The 24,773-nt window shown below is 39.1% G+C and overlaps 1 protein-coding gene across 4 annotated transcripts in view; it reads left to right on the top strand.

Annotated features, from left to right (window-relative positions):
• Nucleotides 1-24,773, top strand: part of CLCN5 (chloride voltage-gated channel 5) — a 129,907-nt gene that overhangs the window by 61,367 nt on the left and 43,767 nt on the right. For 2 of the 4 annotated variants that reach the window (XM_045570363.1, XM_036460463.2), the window contains 2 exons: nucleotides 5,541-5,639; nucleotides 12,479-12,625. In XM_045570363.1, the coding sequence (XP_045426319.1) occupies nucleotides 5,541-5,639; nucleotides 12,479-12,625 (246 nt within the window). Of the gene's footprint in view, nucleotides 1-5,540; nucleotides 5,640-12,478; nucleotides 12,626-23,602; nucleotides 23,803-24,773 lie in introns of those variants that run through there. The other 2 variants (XM_036460464.2, XM_045570364.1) reach the window with 2 other exon arrangements.

Genomic DNA, 24,773 nt, shown 5'->3' with positions numbered 1-24,773 from the left:
ACTGTATCCTTACTGATTTTCTGCTGCTGGATCTGTCCGTATCCAATAGAGGGATGTTGAAGTCTCCAACTATAACAGTGGGTTCATCTATTTCTCCTTGTCATTCTTTCTGATTTTGTTAATGTATTTTTATGTTCTGTTGTTGGGCACATATATGTTAAGGATTGTTATGACTTCTTAAAGAATTGACATATTTTTCATTATGCAATGCTCATCTTCATCCTTGATCATTTTTCTTGCTCTCAAATCTATTTTTCTGAAATTAATATAGCTACTTTAGCTTCCTTTTGATTAGTGTTAGAATATTATATCTTTTCCCATCTCCTTCTTTTTACTCTGTCTTTATATTTAAGGTGTATTTCTTACAGAAAATATTTGAATATTGTATTTTTACCCATTCTGACAGTTTCAGTCTTTTAATTGTTATATTTAGACCATTGATATCTGATGTGGTGGATTCCATACTATTTGCCATATTTCATATGCATTGTTCATGTTTTTCTTTTTTTTAATGTTTTCTTTCTTTTTCTGCCTTCTCTGGTTTTAATTGAGCATTTAAAATATTTTTATTAATTTCAGAGAAGAAGGGAGAGGGAGAGTCAGAAACATCAATGATGAAAGAGAATAATTTTTCAGCTGCTCCTGCACATCTCCTACTAGGGATCGAGCCCATAGTTCATGTGCCCTTAACTGGAATCGAATTCAGGACCCTTCAGTCCACAGGCTGATGCTCTATCCACTGAACCAAACCAGCTAGGGCTAATTGAGCATTTTGTATAATTCTATTTTTTATACTATCTTAGCATATTAATTATATTTCTTTTTGTAAAACTTTTTTTAGTGGTTGTCCTAGTGTTTGCAGTATACATTTACAACCAATCCAAGTCTTCTTTCAAATAACACAGCATTATTTCATAGATAATGCAAGTGCCATATAATGTAATATTCTCACTTCCTTTTTCCTGTCTTTTATAACATCACTCTTTCATTTACTTAAATGTAAGGTATCATCACTGAATGCATTGTTACCATTATTATTTTGAACAAACTATTATCTGTTAGATCAATTAAAATAGGAAAAAATAATTAAATGTTAACTAGAGTTATGGTGATTATTTTACAACATATACAAATATCAAATCATTGCATTGTAGACCTCAAACTAACATAATTTTATATGTCAACTATACCTCAATTAAAAAAAAAGCAGATGGGAAAAAAAGAATAATCAAAATATTTTACCTTCATATATTGCTTCTCTAGTACACTTCCTTTATGTAGATCTGAGTTTCTGACCTGTATACTTTTACTTTTAAAAAATATATTTTATTGATTTTTTACAGAGAGGAAGGGAGAGGGATAGAAAGTTAGAAACATTGCTGAAAGAGAAACATCGATCAGCTGCCTCTTGCACACCCCCCACTGGGGATGTGCCCCCAACCAAGATACATGCCCTTGATCGGAATCGAACCTGGGACCCTTCAGTCCGCAGGCTGACGCTCTATCCACTGAGCCAAACCAGTTTCGACTAATTTTACTTTTCTTTTGAAGAATTTCTTTTAACATTATCCGCCAGACAGGTGTACTGACAGCAAATTCTCTTAATTTTTTTTTCTGATAAAATTCTTTAATTCTCATTCTGCTTTGAGGGATTGTTTCTTAGGACCCAGAAGTTTTGATTGGTGGTTCTTTTTTTGTTTGTTTGTTTGTTTGTTTGTTTTAAAATATATTTTATTGATTTTTCACAGGAGGAAGGGAGAGAGATAGAGAGCTAGGAACGTCAATGAGAGAGAAACATGGATCAGCTGCCTCTTGCACACCCCCTACTGGGGATGTGCCCGCAACCAGGATGTGCCTGCAACCAATGTACATGCCCTTGACTGCAGACCGATGCTCTACCGCTGAGCCAAACCGGTTTTGGCTGATTGGTGGTTCTTTTTAACCCTTCATATATTTCATTCTTCACTTATCTAGATTGCATTATTTCTGAAGAGAAATCTGATATAATTCTTATCCTGTTCCTCTATAGGCAAAGTGTTATTTTCTTCTGGATACTTTCAACGTTTTTTTCTTTGATCTTGTGGTTTCGATATCTTGTGCCTAGTTGTAGATTAAAAAAAAAATTAACCTTCTTAGTATTCTCTGAGCTTTCTGGCCCTGTAGCTTGGTATCTATTATTAATTTTAAAAACTTCTCAGTCATTATTGCTTCAAATACAGTTATGTGCCACATAACAACATTCCCATCAATGGCAGACCACATACAATGATGGTCCCATAAGATGAAAATAGAGCTGAATATCCTGTAAGAATTGGAGGATGTATGGTTCAGAAGGAATTTTTTTTCTGTGGTGTGAGCAATATCTGTGGTGCTTGGCAATATATCCCTTTTCATTTACAGCACCTCAATTTTGAGTATATAGAATATATTTCAATCAGCCAGGCACTGACCTGTTTCATTACAGAGGAGCCTGCCATATTCAGAGGTGCAATAGTCCTTCCAATCTTGCTTAATGCTCTTTAGAGTACATTGTTGTAAATCCTACATGTACAGAGGTCCACAAGATCTATTTTTAACAACTCTTAAGGGCCATTGCCACTTAAGTAAAAACTTTCTGTGTTAGGGTGGAGTCAGCCTGTCCCTGTACTCTTTTAATATTTTCAGGTTGTAATGCTGTAAAACATAGAATTTCTTCTCTCAGGTAAATGCCAGAGAGAGCTCTTTGTACCAGATACTCAACGGAACAAAAAACAAATTTCTAGAATAAAAATATTGAGGCCTCAGTTCTACATCCTTCATGTTAAATACCCTAATTTTTCATGAATAATATAAAATTCCTAATTCTGACCCCCTGCTCCAGCATGTGATAGCTCAAAACATAATGCTATGACAATCTGCTATGTTCCTTTACTTTTCCATCTTGATTTCATATTCCTACTGACCCTCAGACCACCTTTCATTCCCTCCTGACAGTCACTATTATGGCGATCTACACTTTACCCAATCAGTTTCTCCTTAATATTCCCAATCAATCCAGCCCACATCTCTGTTCATGGAGCAACACCGACAGCTTCAATGTTCTATTTATGACCCTATAGTATCCAGTAATGTCCTAAGGCCTTCACATTCACTCACCATTCACTCACTGACTCACCCAGAGCAACTTCCAGTCCTCAAATTGCCTGCTGCATATGCCCCAAGCCAGGCCAGGGGTCAAACCTGCAACCCAGATATGTGCCCACGACCCTTTGTTGCGCAGTCCAACACTGTAACCACTGAGCACACCAACCATGTTCTTGTCTAGGGATTTCTCTTGTTCTTTCATTTGTGGCATATTTCTTTGTCTCCCCATTTTGTCTGCCTTTTTCTTTTTGACTCTGTATATTAGGTAGATCTGTTATGGCTCGCAGGCTTGTCATGAGGGCTTTCTGATGTAGGTGCCTTGTGGGTCTCAGTGGCATAATCTTCTAAATCACCTGAGCTAAGTGCTCCAGAAATGTTTCTTGTGTGGGTTATGTGCCCCCTATTGTTGTAGTTGAGTCTTGAATAGGGTTGGTCCATTCATGGGTAGAGTTAATCTTCAGACTAGTTGAATATAATGATAGACATAGTTCACTGTGTATGAGTTGCTATTCAAAAAGACTGCCCCCCCCCTCCTGCCCAAGGCAGAGTTGTTCCCCTTTGGTTGTGTCATTAGTGTGGCTAGTTGGGTTGAGCTCTGGTGAGGTTTGAAGCACACCACTAATTGTGTTGGTTCTGGGCCCACTTGGATGGGGCTTTGGTGCAGGTCAGTGTCAGAAGATATGTGTAACTGGCCTTGGGCTATCTGTCTGGACCACTGTGCTATTCACTGATTGTGACTGTCTACTGGGCCTGGATGTATGTGGGAAGCCAAGCTGTGTACAAGGGTCAGTTTCCGGTAGCTCTGAGCAGAGCACAGTTCAAGAAAATGTCCAAGGCTCTCTGAGGTTGGCATCTACCTGTTGACTACTCCACTACCTCTTGAGGTTGTCTGGACTTCCTCCAGAGCCTTTTGAAGAAAGACTGTAGAGTGGGCCCAAGCTGGCATGCCTACTGTCCCTTCCAGTTGACATAAGCTCAGTTGGGTGGGGTGACTGGGTCAGGAGGACACTGGTAGTGGGTCCCCTTCTTAGTGGTGGCATGACCAGGCAATCAATAGGGAGATGTGGCCCCTACTCCAGAACCATACTATTGTAAGCGAGAATGGCAACAGGTGTCTGACTAATGGGTTCAATAACCTTGGTACTTGGGTTCTGGCAAAGAAATAATTCAAAGTCCAGGCCTAAGCTGTAATTTATTGGGTAAATTACAGAGGTAGAAAAAGTAATTCCTAGAATAAATGGGTTTAGCAAACAAGTTCTAGAGCTAAAGAAAGGGCCCTTGGAGCTTGAGAGCGAGGAATCTAATGGTTATGTGCCTGGGGAGGGGGAGAGGGGAAAGGAAAAGGAAATAGAGAGGGAAGGGAAAGGCAGGATCATGCTCCTGGGAGAGAGAGCACACTGGGTCTTCCATTCTAAGGGTTTTAATGGCAGAGATCTTAATAAAATATTCAGAAGTTTTCCAAGTGTGTCCATTCAGGGTTGTGGTCTCCACTGATTGATTGGCCAGCACCAGGGTAGGGGGTCATTATTCCATGCAGCTGGTCCTGATACCAACCCTGGCTGATTTTGTTGCGCATTTGGGCCTGGAGCTGAAATACAACTGAGGCCTAGATGCCATCTCTAAGGAGGAAAGGTCAGGGGGTCCAAACCTCAGGACCAGGGATCTGCTAGGGGAAGAAATGTCACCCTGAGGGTGAGGTCCCACCCTGCAATTGATTGTCCATTGCTAGGCATCTGGGGCTTTCTCTTGCTCAGCCTAACTGCCTACAGCAATACCATTCATTGTCTGCTAGATTCTCTAACTCTACCACCACCGGTTCAACTGCAGGAGCAAGGTCAGCAGGGTGAAACAAGATCAGCAGGGTGGGGCCACCAGGATTTGGGAAAACAGATCACAATAATCTTATGTTAGCCCGGCTGCCACGGCTCAGTGGTTGAGCATTAACCTATGAACCAGGAGGTCACAGTTTGATTCCCAGTTAGGGCACATGCCTGGTTTCAGGCTCAATTCCCAGCGTGGGGTATGCGGAAGGCAGCTGATCAATGATTCTCTCTCATCATTGATGCTTCTCTCTCTCCCTCTCCCTTCCTCTCTTAAATCAATAATAATCTTATGTTGGGGGTGGCACCAGTAAAGCCCATAGAAGAGGAGAGAGAGCTTTATGCCTGCCCTTCACTGTGTGGCCGCACCCACTGGAGCCTGGACTAGAGCCTCTGAGGGAGACAAGCTCTTTGAGGCCCTTTCTTCCCTTGAGGAACTGAGCTCAGTAGGGCAGGGCCACCAGGACTTCTGAAGAGAGATCAAGACAGTCTTCCATTGGGTGTGGTGCTGCCTGAGGCTGCAGGTGGTGGGGAAGATTGGCCCCAGTTCCAAAGCCTTATAGTTCAGTGTCTGTCTGTATTTCCCTGTTTCTCCAGAGAAAGAGCACACCAAACGTCCCTGTTGGGTGCAGCCAACAGTCCTTTCTTCTGGACTCAAGCTTGGCAGGCTGGTGTTGCCAGTATTTGGAGGACCCAGTTAGTGCACTCCCTAGGCTGCTGGTGAAAATAGTTATAAATCTTGATGTTGTTTTTGTTATGCCTAACAGACCCCTGTCCTTGAACCTCATGACACTTCTCTAGCCATCTCATTTATCAGTCCCTGGAAAACTTTTATAGCAGGGTGTTGGCATATTTGAGAAATCTCTGAGATAAAACTAAAGAAAAGCTGATCTGCTAAGAGAAGATAGCATATTATTGTTTTAATTTATCTGAATTTTGCAGCCCCTTTTTTCTTTAACAAATTATCTACTACTAGAATCCTGGTGCATGAAATCACCTGCATTGAAACTGGAAGTAGCAACCTGGCCTCCCAGCCCTTTCCTTTTTTTCTCCTTTCCAGCCCACTGCTGCCACACTTACCTCTTTTTAAAAAAATATATATTTTATTTATATTTTACAGAGAGGAAGAGAGAGGGATAGAGAGTTAGAAACATCGACGAGAGAATAATTGATCAGCTGCCTCCTGCACACCCCCTACCGGGGATGAGCCCACAACCAAGGCACATGCCCTTGACCGGAATCGAACCCAGGACCTTTCAGTCCACAGGCTGACACTCTATCCACTGAGCCAAACCGGTTTTGGCCACACTTACATCTTAAAATTATGTGTTTATCATGTTACTTCTCAAAAAGCACAGTGATTCCATTGGTTTCCCAGGTCCTTCATGATCAATCTGCATCCATTTGTTCAAAGATACCTACCCTTCCTCTAATCAAGCACAAATGCCAGCCTCATTCTCATCTTAAGTCTTTGGCCATTTTTCCCCCCTTGGGCCTAGAATACCCTCTCTCCTCTCAGAAGCCCTCTCTAGCTTACAGTCTCTTCTCCATGTTCTGAATGTAGATTGCATATTTATTCTAAAAGTTTAATACTTAGCTGTTGTGTAATTGCATTATGTAGTTTTCTCCTCAACTAGATCATAACTTCCTTGAGAGTAGTGACAAAGGTAACAAATATTTTTTGTATCCCCAATTCCCTACCTTCATAGTAACAGGCATAGCTATTTTAAGTGTCAGCCATGTACCGTACATTTGTTGATTAGCGGTTAACCCTTCCTCTCTGACTGGAATCCTCCTCAATAAGCATTTATTGGACATGTAATCTGGAACACTAAAGTTGCTGTAACAACGGAAATGAGAAGGATATGGTGTATGTACGTAATCACAAGACTCAGTGGAAGAGATTATGCAATCAACGTAGATGTGTGAACAAAGTGGGTGTTGAAGGAAAGGCCTGTTTGCACTGGTCCTAGATGGACTGAATGGAGTTTTAGGAGGCCGAAAAGAAGATAGGAGACTGGATGAAATTCCTGATAGAGTATGTGGCCTAAGCAAAGTCAAGGAGGCATAAAAGTACATGGCCTATGAGGAGTATAACAAATTTGTAGTAGGAGGTAAAAGTCTATCCGGGTAGATGGGATTTATATTTGATTGGCCCTGAATGCCATGATAAACAATTTAAACTTGACCCTACAGGCAATGGGGAACCAGCTTATGATTTCAAGCAAGAAAGTGACAAAAGGTACTGAAAGTGCCTTGGAGCTGAAAGTGTCAGCTATGTAACACATCCACCAAAACAGCTTTTTTTTTTTTTTTTTTTTTTTTACTGTTTTTTTCCCCCAGGCCTCCATTATATGACAAACCCTATTTGTAATCCACCAGTTGGGATAATAAATCAAATTTTTTTTTTACTATGTTCTTGGCCTACTGTAAAATCTGGCTGACCCCAGGCTTGTGGCCATCTACAGGTTTGATTTATTCCAGATGTGCCATTTCTCCAAACTCCAAATTGTCATGGAAAGAGCACTGGACTTAGAGTTCAACTAGATCTGATTTCAAATCTCAGCTTTAATGAAATTTAAATTATTTTCTTATTTTTCTGATCATTTAACTTTTTCTCTTGAAGCTCTTAATATCTTCAAAATAAAACCAAAGGCTGGCCCCTGGCTGAATTGACTCAGTGGATAGAGCATTGGCCTGTGGACTGAAGGGTCCCAGATTTGATTCTGGCCAAGGGCACATGCCTGGGTTGTGGGTTCGATCCCTGGTGGGTGGCATGCAGGAGTCAACTGATGAATGATTCTCACTTATCATTGATGTTTCTATCTCTCTCCCTCTCCCTTCCTCTCTGAAATCAATAAGAATATATTTTAAAAAAACCCCTCAAAGAATGAATTATCAATGGGCAAATATCACTTTGAGTTTTACTGATTGTATTTATTTCCTTTGTTGAACTCCCATTTATAACATCTGTTTTGCTTGATTTACTTGCTTCTAATTTTCTTTTGTTGACTTTATTTCTATATACTTAGTATTAAGGAAGCACTTTATAACCCAAACAGTGATCCAGATAGCTGCTCCAGGAAATGTTTGGAATGAGGCAGCTCAATTTAGCTGAATTGTTCTGTGTCAGTGGGTTACAGGAAAGAGTGTGAAAGGTCCCTATGGGGAAACTGGTGAGTTTTCCAGCTTCCCCTTCGTTGAATTTTCATCTTGTGTCATCATTATTTTGTTTTAATGAATTCCCAGAACAATAGTCATCTGAAAATATGACTATAGAACATGTCCAACAACCAAACATAAATTATTTTTGGATTCCCCATACATTTTCTTTCTATGATTTGTGAGGCTCATGTAGAGTTGCTAGAACTGTGTATTTTAAATATTTCCTGAGTGAGACATTTAAACAGTGGAGAGAAAGGGAAAGGATTCTGCATTATTTTTCAAATTGTTTTCTGCGAGTGCCCCACATTGGGCTGCCAGTTGCGAGTGTTACCACCACGTCCCGCATGGTTCGGGGTTCAGGTTCAGGGTTCGGGCTCTGGAGGAGGCCGCACACAAATGAAAGAGACTAGACAAGGAAATATTAATTTGGGAATTAGGGGCCAGGTGGAAGCCCAAGAGAGGACTCTGCTCTGGCCTTGCGATTCCTTTTTATTCAGATTTGGGATCCACCTATGGCCCTTAGGCAAGCAATTCCAGTAATAGCTCCATGATAGCAAGGACTACCAGGTGGGCCAAGACCAGTTGGCTCAGTGGCTTTCGGTCTGCTGACTGAAAGGTCCCAGGTTCGATTCCAGTCAACAGCATGTACCTTGGTTGCAAGCACATCCCCGGTAGGGGATGTGTAGGAGGTAGCTGGTGGATGTTTCTCTCTCATCAATGTTTCTAGCTCTCTATCCCTCTCCCTTCTTCTCTGTAAAAAAATCAATAAAACATATATTTTTTAAAAAGACTACAAGGTGGAAGTTGCTTTACCTCCCTTTGTCTCCACCAGACAGTGGGTGTATGGCTCTGATCCTTGCCAGAGCCTCAAGGTTGACCAGCCTTCTGGGTTCCTTGTCCACCCCTTTCTGTTGGTGAAGGCAATGGGCAGCTTCCAACAGTTTTCCTTTCTTTCAGTGCTAATTACTATATGGAATTCATGGGCATTTAATAAATTTAAAAATATGAAAATCTCCTGAGGTATGCTACCCTGTTAGACTTGTATTTTTATCAGCTAAAATGGTGCTTGTTTTCAGCTAAGATTTTAGAAACCTGGAATACCTATTCCTGACATTAAGTGCTTTTTGTAGGTTCATTGAACGTAGTAAATCCCAGAGCTAGACAAATGTTAGCTGCAAATATTGACTCTAATGCCACCTGCATTTTAAAAGGAAAGTTGATGTGGAGGGTGAGGGCAGGGGACATGCCTTCTTTGCATTTTAATTTTTTTGTGCTTAAGTTAATGTTATTTCCACTGTTCCCCTTCCCATCCCCGTTATTTTGTTAAGTTTGAAGTTGCTGCAGAAGTGTCAAGTGGAGTTCTTGGGAATTTAAGAGCTAGAGAGATAATAGATTTCCTTAAAGGGTAAAATTAAGTACAGTAGTCCCCCCTTTATCAAGTTTTACTTTCTGCATTTCAGTTATCCATGGTCAAACTGTGGCTCAAAAATATTAAATGGAAACTTTCAGAAATAAATAATTCATAAGTTTTAAATTGCACACCATTCTGAGTTCCATGATGAAATATTGTGCTGTCCTGCTCCATCCATCCCACCTGGGTGTGAAATCATCCCTTTGTCCAGCATATCCATGCTGTATCCACTGCCCACCTCAGTTGCCATAAATATCTATTCCCTAGAAGTGTAGCTGAGATAGGGAATTTGTATAAGTTCATTGTTGCAGGAGGGCTTGGAGAAGGGGAGTGAAGGAAGCAGGATAGAGAAGTGGGGAAGAGTTCAGTGAGGATAAAAGGGTTGGGGAACACTGAAGGAACTCTACTAAGATCACAAAACGTGAATTCTTAGTGTCCTAGGACTCACTTGATCCACATAGCATAGAGATTTTGTAGCTGAGGAAATGGTTTGATGATCAATAATTTTGTACATTAATACCTTTGCGTAAATCACCTACCTTTCCTTTAAGATTACATCAGCATAGTAATGTTCCTGGAGGAACCTATTGTTTACTGCATATCTGCCCAGAGTTCAAGTTATTTGTGCATATTGGGAATGTGTTTCTTTGACTTATATTCATCCTTATCTGCAAGTGAATGGAAGGTTTCCTTTGAAATATATGTTCTCTTGGTTTCAACTATCACCTTGATGTTGAAAACTTCCATGTCTTTGTCTTCCAATCTTCATCTTATCTGTCCTAACCAGCATCATTGTTGTATCTGTCCCACTATCCCACAGTGATTTGTACGTAGGAGGTGGTTCATAAATGTCACTCACACTTCAGTCAGGCTGGTCTCTTTATTACCATGACTATTGTGAAATTAAACACATGATTTAGACTTTAACTTTTTTTAAACACTAACTGGACAAGTTACTTAGCCTCTCAGCTTCAATTTCCTTATCTGCACTAGGAGTGATAAAGCCATAGTATAGGGACTTTGAAAAATTAAGTGGAAGTTCACTTTAAGCACATAAGCCTGAAAATTGATAAGCACCTGGTAAATGTCATTTCTTTCTCCTTTATGCTCAATGTTTAAAATATTTGAATTTATCTGTTGTGATTCCAATTTTTTAGGCCTATTGCTTAATTTGTCCTGTTTAGTTTTTACCATATTCATCACACATGATTCTGATAACCCAGAGTAAGAAGTTTTTTAAAAGTGTTGGAATACCACAAAACTAATATTATTTGCCTAATCCAATAGAACTTTCCTGACTATGATTCTCAATCAAGATTTCATTTTAAAAAATTGGAGGGGCCCTAGCCAGTTTGACTCAGTGGATAGAGTGTCGGCCTGCAGACCAAAGGGTCTGAGGTTCAATTCTAGTCAAGGCCATATATCTTGGTTGCAGGCTTCTCCCTGGCCCAGACCCTAGTTGGAGCTCATGCAGGAAGAAACCAATCAATGTGTTTCTCTCACATCACTGTTTCTCTTCCACTATCTCTAAAAGTCAATGAAAAAATATCATCTGGTGAGGATTAACAGCAACAACAACAAAATGCAGGGGAAAAGGGCAGATAACATAAAGTTGGCTATAATGATGGCTTTTAAAAAATAGATAAACTAAGATTTTTTTAGTAAAATTTATATCTGAAGGTTTACACTTGGGATGTCAAAAATGTTTCGTCTTTCATATTAAATTCATGAGCAGAGAACAACATTGAATAGCATAATATGCTTCTTTCCCCCAGTATTTCTTTTTTTTAAATTTGATTAAGGTATCACAAATTTGTCTTAACCCCTCATTCCAATCCCTTATCCCCCCAATCATACCACCCCCCCCCCTATTGTCATTGGTCACTGGATAGGCTCATATGTATGCACATAAGTCCTTTGGTTGATCTCTCCTTTTTATCCCCACCCTCCCTCTGAGGTCCAACAGTCTGACCCATGGCTCCTTATCTCTGGGTCTGTTCTTGTTCATCAGTCTATGTTGTTCACCATTTCCCCTAGATGAGTGAGATCATGTCCTACTGGAAATATACTTATAAGAATAAAATATGAGACAAGCAATAACCGTTATGCTGAAAGGCATATGAATCAGTCTGTAGTGAGTTTCTTTCTGGGTCCCCCAGTATTTCTGTGCATTTATGTTGTCTTAGGAGCTCTGGGAGACTCAGTGGCATAAGATAATGTTTCTTGTCTCCCAAATGGCCACCACATTTCTCAATACTGATGTGTAGTTTTTACTTCAGTCGATTACTTGTGAATTACTGTGAGTTTTGTGCATATGTCCTCGTTTGGTGTGTTTGCATTGTTCTAAAAAAATGCTTTCAGCTACATGGTAAGGGTAGAGGTACACTACATTTAGAGGGTAACTGAATATACTAAGTAGTTTGCATGCCTATATTGTCAAAAGAAGAGTGTGAAAAAAGACATAAGAGTAAATATAACCCAAAAGGTGAAAACTACCCACATGCCCATCAACTGATGAATGGCTAATCAAAATGTGGGGTATTATTCAGTCCTAAAAAGGAATGAAGTACTGATACATGGTATAATATGGATAAGCCTTGAAAACATGAGAAGTGGAAGAAGCCAGACTCAGAAGGCCACATATTATATGATGACATTTGTATGACATATCCAGAATCAACCAATCATAGAGACAACAAGAGAATGGAGGTTATATGGGGCTGGGGTGAGGATGGGGAGTTATATTTACTTAATACAGAGTTTCTGTTTGGGGTGATGAAAATTTTCTGGAAATTGCTAGTGATGATAATTGTGCAACATTGTCAGTATACTTAATCCTGTCTAGTTTAAAAATGGTAAATTTTATGTTATATGTATTTACCACAATTAAAAAAAAAGAATAAATGTTAAGGAGCTTGTAGGTCATTATAATAAGCCTCCTGTTTTTCTTTCTGCACAGGAGCCATGGATAACAGAGGCTTTCAGCAGGGGTGTTTCAATAGCTTCCAGAGCAGCTCCAGTGATGAAGACTTGGTGGACATACCAGGGACAGCTATGAATTTCTCCCTGAGAGATGATGTTCCTCCCTTAGATGGAGAAATAGAAGGTATCATTACCGCTGATGACAAATTATCTTTTTAAAATTATTTTTTAATGTATAAAGGATAACATTTATTTTCTGGTGCATAGTCCAATGAGTTTTAACCCATGCATAGATTCTGGTATTCACCACCATCAACAAGATACAGAATAGTGTAACATTGCTTTGTAGCCAGACCTCCATACTCCCAACCCCTGGTAACCACTGATTTATTCTCTTCCCTTATGGTTTTTCCTTTTCAAGAATGTCATATAAACCACAACTGGTGGGCTCAGTGGTTAAGGCATCCATCCAGCGACCAAAGAGTCATGGGTTCAGTTCTGGTCAAAGGCATGTACCTGTGTTGCAGTTTAATCCCTGGGGCTCAGATGAGGATTTTTTTTTTTTAATGGAGCTGCATAGTATGTTACCTTTCTTTATTTTTTTTTTAAAATATTTTATTGATTTCAGAGAGGAAGGGAGGAGAGAGAGATAGAAACATCAACGATGAGAGAGAATCATTGATCAGCTGCCTCCTACCTGCCCCCTACTGGGGATTGAGCCCGCAATCCGGGCATGTGCCCTGACCGGGAATTGAACCATGACCTCCTGGTTCATCGATCAATGCTCAACCACTGAGCCATGCTGGCCTGGCGTACGTTATCTTTGGAGACTGACCTCATTTACTCAGCTTAATGCCTGGGAGATTCATCCAATGTGTTCATTCATTTTTCTGGCTGAGTAGTATGGCATGGACTGGGATTGCTGGGTATGTTGAGCTTTATAAGAAACTGCCAAACCATTTTCCAGAGTGGCTGTACCATTTTGCATCTGAACTAAATATGTATGATAGTTCTATTTGTTCAACATCCTCAACAGCTTGGTATATTTTGTAATTATTTATCTTAGCCATTCTAATAGATATGTAGTGTTATCTCATCATGGCTTTAATTTAATATCCTTAATGGCTTATGATGTTGACCATCATTTTATGTGCTTATTTGCTAAACTTATATCCTCTTTGATGAAGTGTCTAAGTCCTTTCTCCTTTTTTTTATCATTGGATTTTTTTTTTTTTTTTGTATCTGGAATACATATATAAAATGAGAATTCCCCTCATCAATTCTTTGGCTACCCATTAACATCATTCTTTTTGATGGCTGCACACAATTTCATAGTATAGCTGTATCATAGTTTATTTACCCAAAATCTAATTGAAGTATATTTCAGTTGTTTCCAATGTTTTGCTATTACAAACAGTGCTGTAGTGAACAACTTTGTGTGTGTGTGAGTGTGTGAGTGTGTGTGTGCACACACAGATATCTTCTACATATATGAAAGTGTGTCTGTGCCATGAGTGTATAAGACTGCTTATTTCTCCACAACCTTACTGATGCTAAATATTATAATTATTTTTTTCATCTTTATATGTTATGATGATAAATAAATTCCTATTATTGATTAAAATTTTACCTTTTTAAATTAATGAGGTTGAGCATATTTTTATATTTATTAACCATTTAGATTTCTTTTTTCAAAGTTTTCTGCTTACACAATATTATTAATATTTTTGTCTAATGTAGGTTGAATATATTTTTCCTGTTTCTGGTTTGCTTTTGTTAACTTTATTTTTTAATTTACAAATACTCAGACAAGAGAAACAAAAGAAAAAAAATATACCAAGGGGACTACATCAAACTTAAAAGATTTTGCACACCAAAATCAATAAATAAATAGCCTACTAAACAGGAGAACATATTCGCCAATAATACATCTGATAAGGGGTTAATACCCAAAATTTATAAAGAACTCACACTACTCAACATCAAACAAAACAAAACAAAAACCCCACAACCCAAACAGTCCAATTAAAAAATGGGCAGAAGACCCGAATAGACAATTCTCCAGAGGACATATGGAAGGTCAATAGACATATGAAAAGATGCTCAATGTCATTAATTGTTAGAGAAATGCAAATTAAAACCACAATGAGCTATCACCTCATACCAGTCAGAACGGCTATCATAAGTAAATAAATCCATAAATGTTAAGTGTTGGTGAGAATGTGGAGAAAAGGAAACCCTTATGCACTGTTGGTGCAACCACTATGGAAAACAGTATGGAGGTTCCTCAAAAAATTAAAAATGGGACTGCATTATGACCCAGCAATTCCAATTCTAGGTATATACCTGAAGAAATCCAAAACATTAATTCAAAAGAATATATGCGTGCCTATGTTCATTGCAGCATTATGTACAATAGCCGACCTATGGAAGCAACCCAGACGCTCATCAATAGATGAGTGAATAAAAAAGCTGTGGTGCATATTTACGATGGAATATGACCCACTCATACAAAAGAATGAAATTTTACACTTTGCGACAGCATGAATGAACCTGGAGAGTGTTAAGCTCAGTGAAATAAGTCAGTCAAAAGAAAGACAAATACCATATGATTTCACTTACATGTGGAATCTAAAGAACAAATAAATGAACAAAATAAACAGAAACAGATTCATAGATACAGAGAACAGACTGATGGTTACCAGATGGGAGGGGGTTGGGGCACTGGGTGGAAAAAGTGAAGGGATTAAGAAGTACAAATTGGTAATTACAGAATAGTTACGGGGATGTAAAGTACAGCATTGGGAATATACTAGTCAATAATATTGTAATAACTATGTATAGTGCCTGGTGGGTACTGGACATATTGTGGGGTGGGGGGGGGATACTTTGTAAGTTGTATAATGCCCAATCACTGGATTATACACCTATAGCCAATATTATATTGTATGTCAACTGTAATAAAAAATAAAAATTATTTAAAAAGAAATAAAATAATCTATCTACCATGAACCAAAAAAATCTACACATATTTTAAAATTTTATATACTAGGCATATCACCCTTTTCTTTGGTCACTTCTGAGTTCCTTGTTGTAATTAGAAAAGACTTGAATTACTTTAAGATTTAATTTGTATAATTACTTAAAACTACTCTCTGTTTTTTTTTTTTTGTTTTTTTTTTTTTGAAACTGGTTGGAATTGCCATTCTCAAAGGGAACCAGAAACTACTGTCAGAATTCATTATTTAGCAAATTTGTACTAAGAACATATGTTATTGTAGATTCTTTGCAAGGTTTGGCAATTAGCAAGGCTTTAAGAAACCATCCCTGCTTTATTTCTAGCTAGCTAAACAGACCCCTAAGGACTTATGATAGTACCTACCTTTTAGAGTAGTTTTACATGATTAAATGAGATGATAAAATATACAGTACTTATAACTGTGACTCGCATTGAGTTAATGCAAAATAAAATATTACTCTTATTATTTTTAAATTTCTATTATAAACCTCTAAGATATCTCTTATAAGAACTTAGAAGAAGCATTCTGGGTTTGGTTTTGTTTTGTTTTGTGTGTGTGTGTGTGCGTGTATGTGTGTGTGTGTGTGTCTGTCTGTGGAAGATTTAAAAATATTTTATGTATTTAAAAATGGAATTGTAAGATTAGTAATATGGTAGGAAGAAGAGCATTCTAGGCAGAAAGCAAGATTTTACAGGGATATAAGTAGCCGCAATATTCAGAGATTTGAAAAGGGCAGAATATAAGGCCAAACAAATAAGTTAGTTGGGGCCTTGAATGGCATGCTAAGAAGTTTGAATTAACTTCACTGTCATTGTGAGGACAAACTCCTCCATCCATTCATTCAACAAATATTTTTTGAGCACCTATATGAACCAGGCACTATTGTAGGCACTAGGGATACAGTGGTGGAATTTATTTAGACAAAATCTGACCTAGATCTAGTTAGGTAAATCAGTAAACAAACAGATTACCGGTAGCTAGTTAACTACCCATTGTGATAAGTAGTACTAGAATGAAAATAAACAGAATGACAATAGAAAACTGATGAATAACACTAGTTAGAAAGGTATGAAAACTGCCAGCCAGTCAGGTTTCACTTATAATGGAATCTAATGACAAAACAAAGTAAGAAACAAACAGAAAGAGACTCATAGATACAGAGAACAGACTGACAGCTGTCACAGGGGAGGGGAACTGGGGGTTGGGTGAAAAAGGTGAAAGGATTAAGCAAAAACAGACAAACTCATAGAACAGTATGGTGATTGCCAGAGGGAAAGGGGATGGGGGAGGCAGAGGTGGGTAAAAGGGGAAAATGGTGGTGGAAGGATACTTGACTTAGGGTGTTGAACACACAATACAATATACTGATGATGTATTTTAGAATTGTATACCTGAAACCTTTATAATTTTATTAACCAGGTAATCCCAATAAATTCAATAAAAATAAAAATAGGAAGGAAAAAACCCACTACCCTGCAGGTTCAAAAGGATAATAAGAAATTTGCCTGGTAAAGATATTTCAGGAAAACTACAGAAGAGAACCCCTGCATTTAAAATTCACAAAAGAAAGGTACTCATGATTTGGTATTGAGTGATTTTTCATATTTGCCTACTTCTAAAAAGGGACAAATGTTTGTGTGTCACTTCCACTTATATATAGTTAGAACCACAGTGAGTCAGTTATAACAATTACTGTCTCTAGTAAAGTGGTCAGTTAGGTTTTCCATAAACTTAAACTGGCTACCTCTCCTTAAGCCTTCTGGCTAACCCAGAGTAGTTTAGCTTAGTTATATCAGCATTGCTTCTTCTTTTATTGTGGGGGGAGGGGTTTAATCCTCACAGGAGGACATTTTTCCATTGATTTTTTTTTTTTTTTAGAGATTGTAAAAGAGAGAGAAACATTGATGTGAGAGAAACACATAGATTGGTTTACCTCCTGCATGTGCCCTGTCCAAGGCCCAGGCCAGGGAGGACCCTGTAACCAAGGTACATGCCCTTGACTAGAATCAAACCCGGGACCCTTTGGTCCACAAGCTGAGGCTCTATCCATTGAGCCAAACCGGCTAGGGCAGCATTGCTTCTAATAGAAAATGATTTCATATAGCATTTGGATCACCAAACTACTTTCTGTGTGTTCACTGTGTTCTCAGTAGGTGATTAGGGCAAGCGTGTACCCCTTTGTTCCCATATAAAAGATTAGGAATTTGAGGCAGAGAAAATTTTGGCATTGCTTGTGATTGTAGTATGTGTTTTTACGGGAGTAGCCCTTCACCGCTTTTCACTAGCCTTTATAGGAGAACGACTGCTTGTGGGTTACAAGATCTGACCATAAAAGAATTATGCTGTTTTCTATGAGCCATGAAAATCAGTACAGTCACTCTGCAGTGATATAGCATTCTTGTTTTTCTTTTTAATTGTTTTGACTTTATTTGATGTTTACACGTGGGATTTCCTAATAAAAATAGCAAGAAAGGTCATAAAGTTTTTGCTATTTGGTGGTGAAACTGCACATAGAATACTACATTTTGTACCAGGTAGGTACAATAGCACGTACTAAAAAGATAAGTTAAAATGAGCTTGAAAGGCAGTAGAAGTGGTTCTTGTTTTCCAGAAGACTAGAGGGATTGATTTATGAGGAATGAATAAATAAATTATGCATGACATGGTTAAATGCATCTGAGGTAGTGTTATGGTAGTCTGTAAATTAGAAAAAACATAAACACGGAGATCTGAAAGAAGGGGAGAGAAAGAAAAATAGAAAAAGGGTTTGAGTAACAGGAAACAACTCAGAGCTATTCTCATATTCCATCTGTTCTCACTTGCCTGTCTCAGCAGCTAGACCTCGAGGTCAACAATTCATTCATTCCTTTATCCATTCATTCATTTAATATTTATGGGGAACCTAGATATGAACCCAGCACTGTGTTGTTTTATTGATTTTTTTTGTTTGTTTACAAGGAGGAAGGGAGAGGGATAGAGAGTTAGAAACATCGATCAGTTGCCTCCTGCACACCTCTTACTGGGGATGTGTCCGCAACCAAGGTACATGCCCTTCACCGGAATCGAACCTGGGACCCTTCAGTCCGCAGGCCAATGCTCTATCCACTGAGCCAAACCGGTTAGGGCTGAACCCAGCACTGTGTTGTTTTAGTAATTCTCCTTGATTCCCCTCTTTCCCTCACCTCCTTGTCTGTATACCTAGTGTGACTTGCTACTACTTTCTGTTGAATGAGGAGACATTCAACAGAAAGTAGTAGAGCAGAGAGCAACAGGGGTAAAGGCACAGCAGCATGAGATAGTCTTTTCTATTCAAGAAACCAGAGTCTGCGAGTCAAAAGTCTAGCCTCCCAGGGTTGGGATGGTGGCAGTTGTAGCTGGAGGGAGGAAAGCAAGGGATAGGGTGGGAGATCTAGTTAGAAATCTAGATGGGGTCCAGATAGTGTATGCTTTTGGACTTTTTCTTGTAAGCAAGAAGCTATCAAATTATTTAAGAACACAAGAATTATATGATTGGATTTGTGTTTTAGAAAATTTATGGCAGTGTGGAGGATGGATTGGGGAAAGAGTAGGTTGGAGCCTGGGACACCAGTTAAACTGATATTTTTCAACAATCTAATAGATGAAAGATCCAAAGGCCTGGATTAAGACAACTGGAATGGAGAAGAGAGATTAAGTTCTGGAGAAATTTCAGAGGGGGGACTTGTTAGGATCAATTAGATATGAGGAATAAACTAGAAGAGACTCCTGAGTGACTTCAAGGCCCAGGCGGAATGTGAGAGCAAGTCGTGGCCTCTCACATGTGACAGTGTGCTTAGATCACCCATGAGCGTCAACAACCTTCTAACTTCCCAGGGAAGGAAAACATTTTTGAAATGAAAACTATGCCGGTACGTGAAATCCAGCAAGTTAAGTTGTGAAATAGTTCTGTTTGTTCTGCCACACTATCAAAAAGGATCATACCATATCTCCTGAGAGAAATGGAAAGCATCTTGGGCTCTAGCTCATGGAAAAACCTACCCTCAAACTGACTGACTCAAGCAATTACGTGGATGGGGCAGGGAGGACAAGGAAAGGGAATTCAGAACCCATCACCTTCATAATATCACACTCCCCTAAACACCTAGCCTGGGAGAATGGCAATTGTAGTTGCTGCTCTCTCCCCACCCCCCAATTAGACCAATAATATTTTATTGAATATCTACCTATCATCTATCTATCTATCTATCTATCTATCTATCTATCTCTATAATAAATGCTATGGAAACAAAAAATTAAAAATACGTAATCCCACTTGGCTAATGTTGCTCAGTGGTTGAGCATCGACCCATGAACCAGGAGGTCACAGTTTGATTCCCAGTCAGGGTACATGCCTGGGTTGCAGGCTCGATCCCCAGTGTGGGGGATGCAGGAGGCAGCCAATTGTTGATTCTCTATTATCATTTATGTTTCCATCCCTCTCTCCCCCTCCCTTTCTCTCTCTGAAATCAATAAAAATATAATTAAAAAAATAAAAAATATATAACCCCACTTCAAAAGAATCTTTTATTCTCAAAATGGTAGGATTTATAAATTATATAACTTGCAGAAGAATATAAAAAGCAATGACTTATCTGTAACTTTTTGAGCTTTAGATAAAAAGTAGTTTATATCAGAAGCTCTCTGGGACCACAAACCACACTCCAGGTTTATACGTTGAACCTTTACAATCAGGCCTGTGATGGTGTACACAGGCTTTAAACGCTTCATTTAGGTTACTTAATGGGAAAATATCTGGTCAGATTTTATAGTTTATGCCCTCTAATCTCTCCCCCATTTATTTATTCATTTATTTATATTTTTGTCAGTACATGCATTGTTCAGATTTATTTAGTTCTTACCTAATGTCTCATCCAGGATACCACATTGCATTTAGTCATCATGTGTGCTCGGGTTCCTCTTGGCTGCAATGGTTTACTAGACTTTGTTTTTAGTGAATTTGACAGTTTGAAGAGAACTGGCCAGGCATTTTGTAGGATGTTTCTCAATTGGGATTTGTTTGATTTTTTTTTTTTTTCATGAATAGGCTTGAGGTTATGGGTTTCTTGGAATAAGACTAGAGGTAAAGTGCCAATCTTAACTAATCACTGCAGATGTTGATTTTGATCACCTAACTGAGCTACTGTTTGTCAGTTTTCTCTACTATAAAGGTACTCTTTCTTTATCCTTTCCATAATGTACTCTTTGGAAGAAAGTCACTACATAGACCACACTTAAGAACTAGGGAACTGCCTAAACCGGTTTGGCTCAATGAATAGAGCATCAGCATGCGGACTGAAGGGTCCTGGGTTCGATTCCGGTCAAGGGCATGTACCTTGGTTGTGGGGGTGTGTGGGAGGCAGCTGATTGATTTCTCTCTCATCGATGTTTCTAACTCTCTCTCCCTAGGGAACTGTTCCTCCTTCAGAGTGAAGTATCTATAGAAAGTAATTGCAAGTGTTCTGCATGCCATGGAGGGTTTGTCACTTCTCTCCCACTTACTTATTAAATCACTGATTTATATTAGCAGGGACTCATAATTGTTTTATACTTCAGGTTTTAATGCATTACTGTTGGGAAGCATGAGACTTGGTTGGAAAGCTTGTAAGGAGGACATTCAGATAAAAGGGAAGCGCTTGGAAGGCCACCTGCCCTGTTATGGAATTCCAACTTAGGGAAGACTTAGGGGAGTGACAAAGGCGGTACCTTTAATTATTCCTTGACCTTTCCAAACTAGCCTGTTCATATACAGAGCCCTGGGTGTTGACTGAAATCCTTATGCTTAATCCCTGGATGCCCTTGCCTAGAGACAATGTAAACACGTGTCCTTCCAAGATTCCTTACCTACTGATGGTATCTAAAGATAAAAATTCCAATAAAGGCCTGAGGAGGCCTGGCTTCTTCAGCTGGGCAAGCCCTTAGCCCTTACCCTCACAGTGAAACTGTGTCGGAGTAATCTGTTCATCTGTCATTTAGGGGCTCCTGGTCAGCCCCTGCACATTACTACTTTTTGTTTTGTTCCAGCTTTTCCAGCTTTTGGCCATTTGGAGCTCGATCTCTCTCTCTCTCTCTCTCTCTCTCTCCCTCTCTCTCTCTCTCTCTCTCTCTCTCTCTCTCTCTCTCTCTCTATATATATATATATATATATATATATATATATACACACATATATATATATTTGATTTTTTACAGAGAGGAAGGGAGAGGGATAGAGCGCTAGAAACATCGATGAGAGAGAAACATCAACCAGCTGCTTCCTGCACACCTCCCACTGGGGATGTGCCCGCAACCGATGTACATGCCCTTGACCGGAATTGAACCTGGGACCTTTCAGTCCACAGACCAACAATCTATCCACTGAGCCAAACCGGTTTCGGCCATAATTTCTTTTTTTACTTTGATCTTACAGACTCTACTAATTTTTAGTTACTTATGTCAGCATCTTTTCCCTTTATTCCCTTCAGTAAGGCTGTTTCACATATTTGTAATATATAATAGATTATTTTGTCACATACTGCATTCTATCTTAGGAATTTAAAAAACTGATTTTTAGAAAGTGGAGGGATAGGAAAGGGGGGAAGAGAGAGAGAGAGAGAGAGAGAGAGAGAGAGAGAGAGAGAGAGAGAGAGAGAGAGAGAGAGAGAGAGAGATCACTGTGAGAGAGAGATCACTGTGAGAGAGACATCAATTGGTTGCCTCCCACATACACTTCTACCTGGGTGGGGAATCGAACCTGCAACCAAAGTATGTGCCTTTAACCAGGAATCGAACCCAAAATCCTCTGGTGTGCAGGCCAATGCTCTACCCACTGAGCAATACTGGCCAGGACAAGACTATGTTTAGTTTTGTAAGAAATTGTCAAACCATCATCCAAAGGAGTGTACCATTTTGCATTCTCTACTGCTAATGAGAGTTCCTGTTATTCTGCATCCTTATGAGCAATTGGTATTGTTAATGTTTCAGATTATAGCCATTATAATAGGCAGGTAGTGCTAATTATACATTTTAATTTGTATTTCTCTGACAAGTGAAGTTGAACATCTTTGTATTGGTATTTGTCATCTACATATCTTCTATGCTGAAGTTCAGATCTTCTGATTTTAGATTTTTCTTTTCTAATATTTGCATTTAATGCTATAAATTTCTCTGTAAGCACTGCTTTTGCTGCATCCCACAAATTTTGACATCTATTTTCATTTTCATTCACATAACAATATTTTTAAATTTTTCTTGAGATTTTTTTGACCCATGAATTATTTGAAAGTGTATTGTTTAATTTCCAGGTATATGGGGTATTTTCCACCTTTTTTTTGTGATTGGTTGCTAGCTTAATTCCATTGTGTTAGGATTTATGGTAAACTGGCTAGGAGGTAGGCTGTATTTAATATTTTTTTAAATTTTTATTTATTGATTTGAGAGAGGGGGGGAAGGGAGAGAGAGAAGCATCGATTTGTTGTTTCACTTAGTTGTGCATTCATTGGTTGCTTCTTGTATGATTCCTGACCAGGGATCACACCTACAACCTTGAAGTATTGGAATGATGTCCTAACCAACTAAACTACTCTGCCAGGAGAATTGAGCAGTGTTTAATGTTTGGTTTAACTATCAGTACCAAAGGGTTAAATTCCTGTAGTGTGTTTATTTTTCTCTCCCCTTTTGAGTTTCCTTCACCAGATCTTGATAGAGATTCTGTGTCTTGCAGCTCTTCAGCTATAATTTACTATTATTGTAATAAAACCCTGTTGGTGTGGTGGTAAGGTACGGGAGAGAAGGTCATTTTATAAGCTTCTGATTAAATTTCAGTGTCTGTTGAGCCTGTGTTTTGTGGTTTTGGCTGTCACAATTTTTAGTCCAGTGGTATATGCTTTTGTTTTCCCTGCCCCCACTACTCCTATCCCTGACCTCAGCTTTCTCAACCTATTTCCTGGAAGCCCAGGACCCTGTTGACTCTGTGTTTTTTTTTTTTTTTTCTTCTCTTAGATAGACCAGAAGGCTGAGAAGGGAGGGTGCTGGGAGTGGGAGGAACGCCCTTCCCCCCAACTAGGATAAGGCTCAGCCAAAGAATTTTCCCCTGGAGCGTACTCCTATGTTATAGAGAACTCTGGGATATTTCAGTAATTACTCTTTACCTCCTCAGAGCCAGGAGAGGATCTTTCTTGAATCTTCACTGAGAATTCGGTGCAGTACCTGGAGGTAGATCCCACAAAAGTGTAGGCCACAAGAGTTTCTCACTCGCACTCACGGTCACACTCAGCCTTCAGCACTTCGTCAAAGTTGCCTTTTAACTGTCCCTGGGAGATTGTGGTTCCAGTGTTTTCTACTCTAGGTAAGCAGATCTCAGCTGTGCCTCTTTGGATAAGCCTGTATCTTCAGATTTGGGGGTTGCAGTTTCCCCGGCAACCTTAACTCTCTGGAAGTTATTGATTTTTCTTCTTGTCCAGTTCAGTTCATTGTAAGGATGGGAGGGAAATTTCTAAGCTTTTTATTAGTCAGAGCTGAATCTGGAAGCTCTCTTATTTCTTTTCCAGTTAGGGAAGCCAGTTTGGCCTCTTCTTGAAACAAAAAATTATATATTTTAGAGGCCCTTTGGCAGTAATATAAATCCTGAGTGGGTTTATTTTTAAACTCACCTCATTTCAATTTGTAGCACCGGCTTTAGCAGGGGTGGAGGATGTCCAGCTCCCGACCCTGTAAGGCCCTCCAAATCCTTTGGTCTGGCCCTGCCAAAGCATTGGGGGGGGGGGGGGAATTAATGAAATGTTTGACAAATACAGCAGGCTAATTTTTAAGGTGATAATTTTGTATGGCCCATGAGTGATGTTATAAATACCCAAATGGCCCTTGGCAGAAAAAAGGTTCCCCATCCCTGGGTTAGAGGAGAGTTGCTATAATGTTATGAATTGTGTGCTGAATGTTTCTGTGGTACGTGGCTAGCAGGTACTCCAAGGATACTGTATGTATATTAGCATAGCTCTAGTTGACAATATATCAGAAGCATTGGGTGCCAGGTTGTTCTGTGCTTTATTGATGAGCTGAGTCTTACTTTTCTTTTTTAAAGATTGGGAGTGCCATTTTATGATCTTGCCAGGAGAGTGTTCTCAGATAACTATGAAATCAAAATACCATTTGAAATTCCTCAAAGTTATGATCTATTCAAAAGTTATTCAGCACAATGTATGAATGACAAAAAAAATCATTGCTAAAATGAAAGTTGGAAAGAACTTTAAAAATCATACATGCAGCCGAAACCGGTTTGGCTCAATGGATAGAGGTCAGCCTGCGAACTGAAGGGTCCCG

The sequence above is a fragment of the Pipistrellus kuhlii genome, unplaced genomic scaffold (assembly GCF_014108245.1).
Source record: "Pipistrellus kuhlii isolate mPipKuh1 unplaced genomic scaffold, mPipKuh1.p scaffold_m20_p_32, whole genome shotgun sequence".
In the NCBI taxonomy this organism is placed as follows: domain Eukaryota; kingdom Metazoa; phylum Chordata; class Mammalia; order Chiroptera; family Vespertilionidae; genus Pipistrellus; species Pipistrellus kuhlii.
Note: the sequence above shows the minus strand (reverse complement) of the source record. Positions and strands in the feature narration are given on the sequence as shown.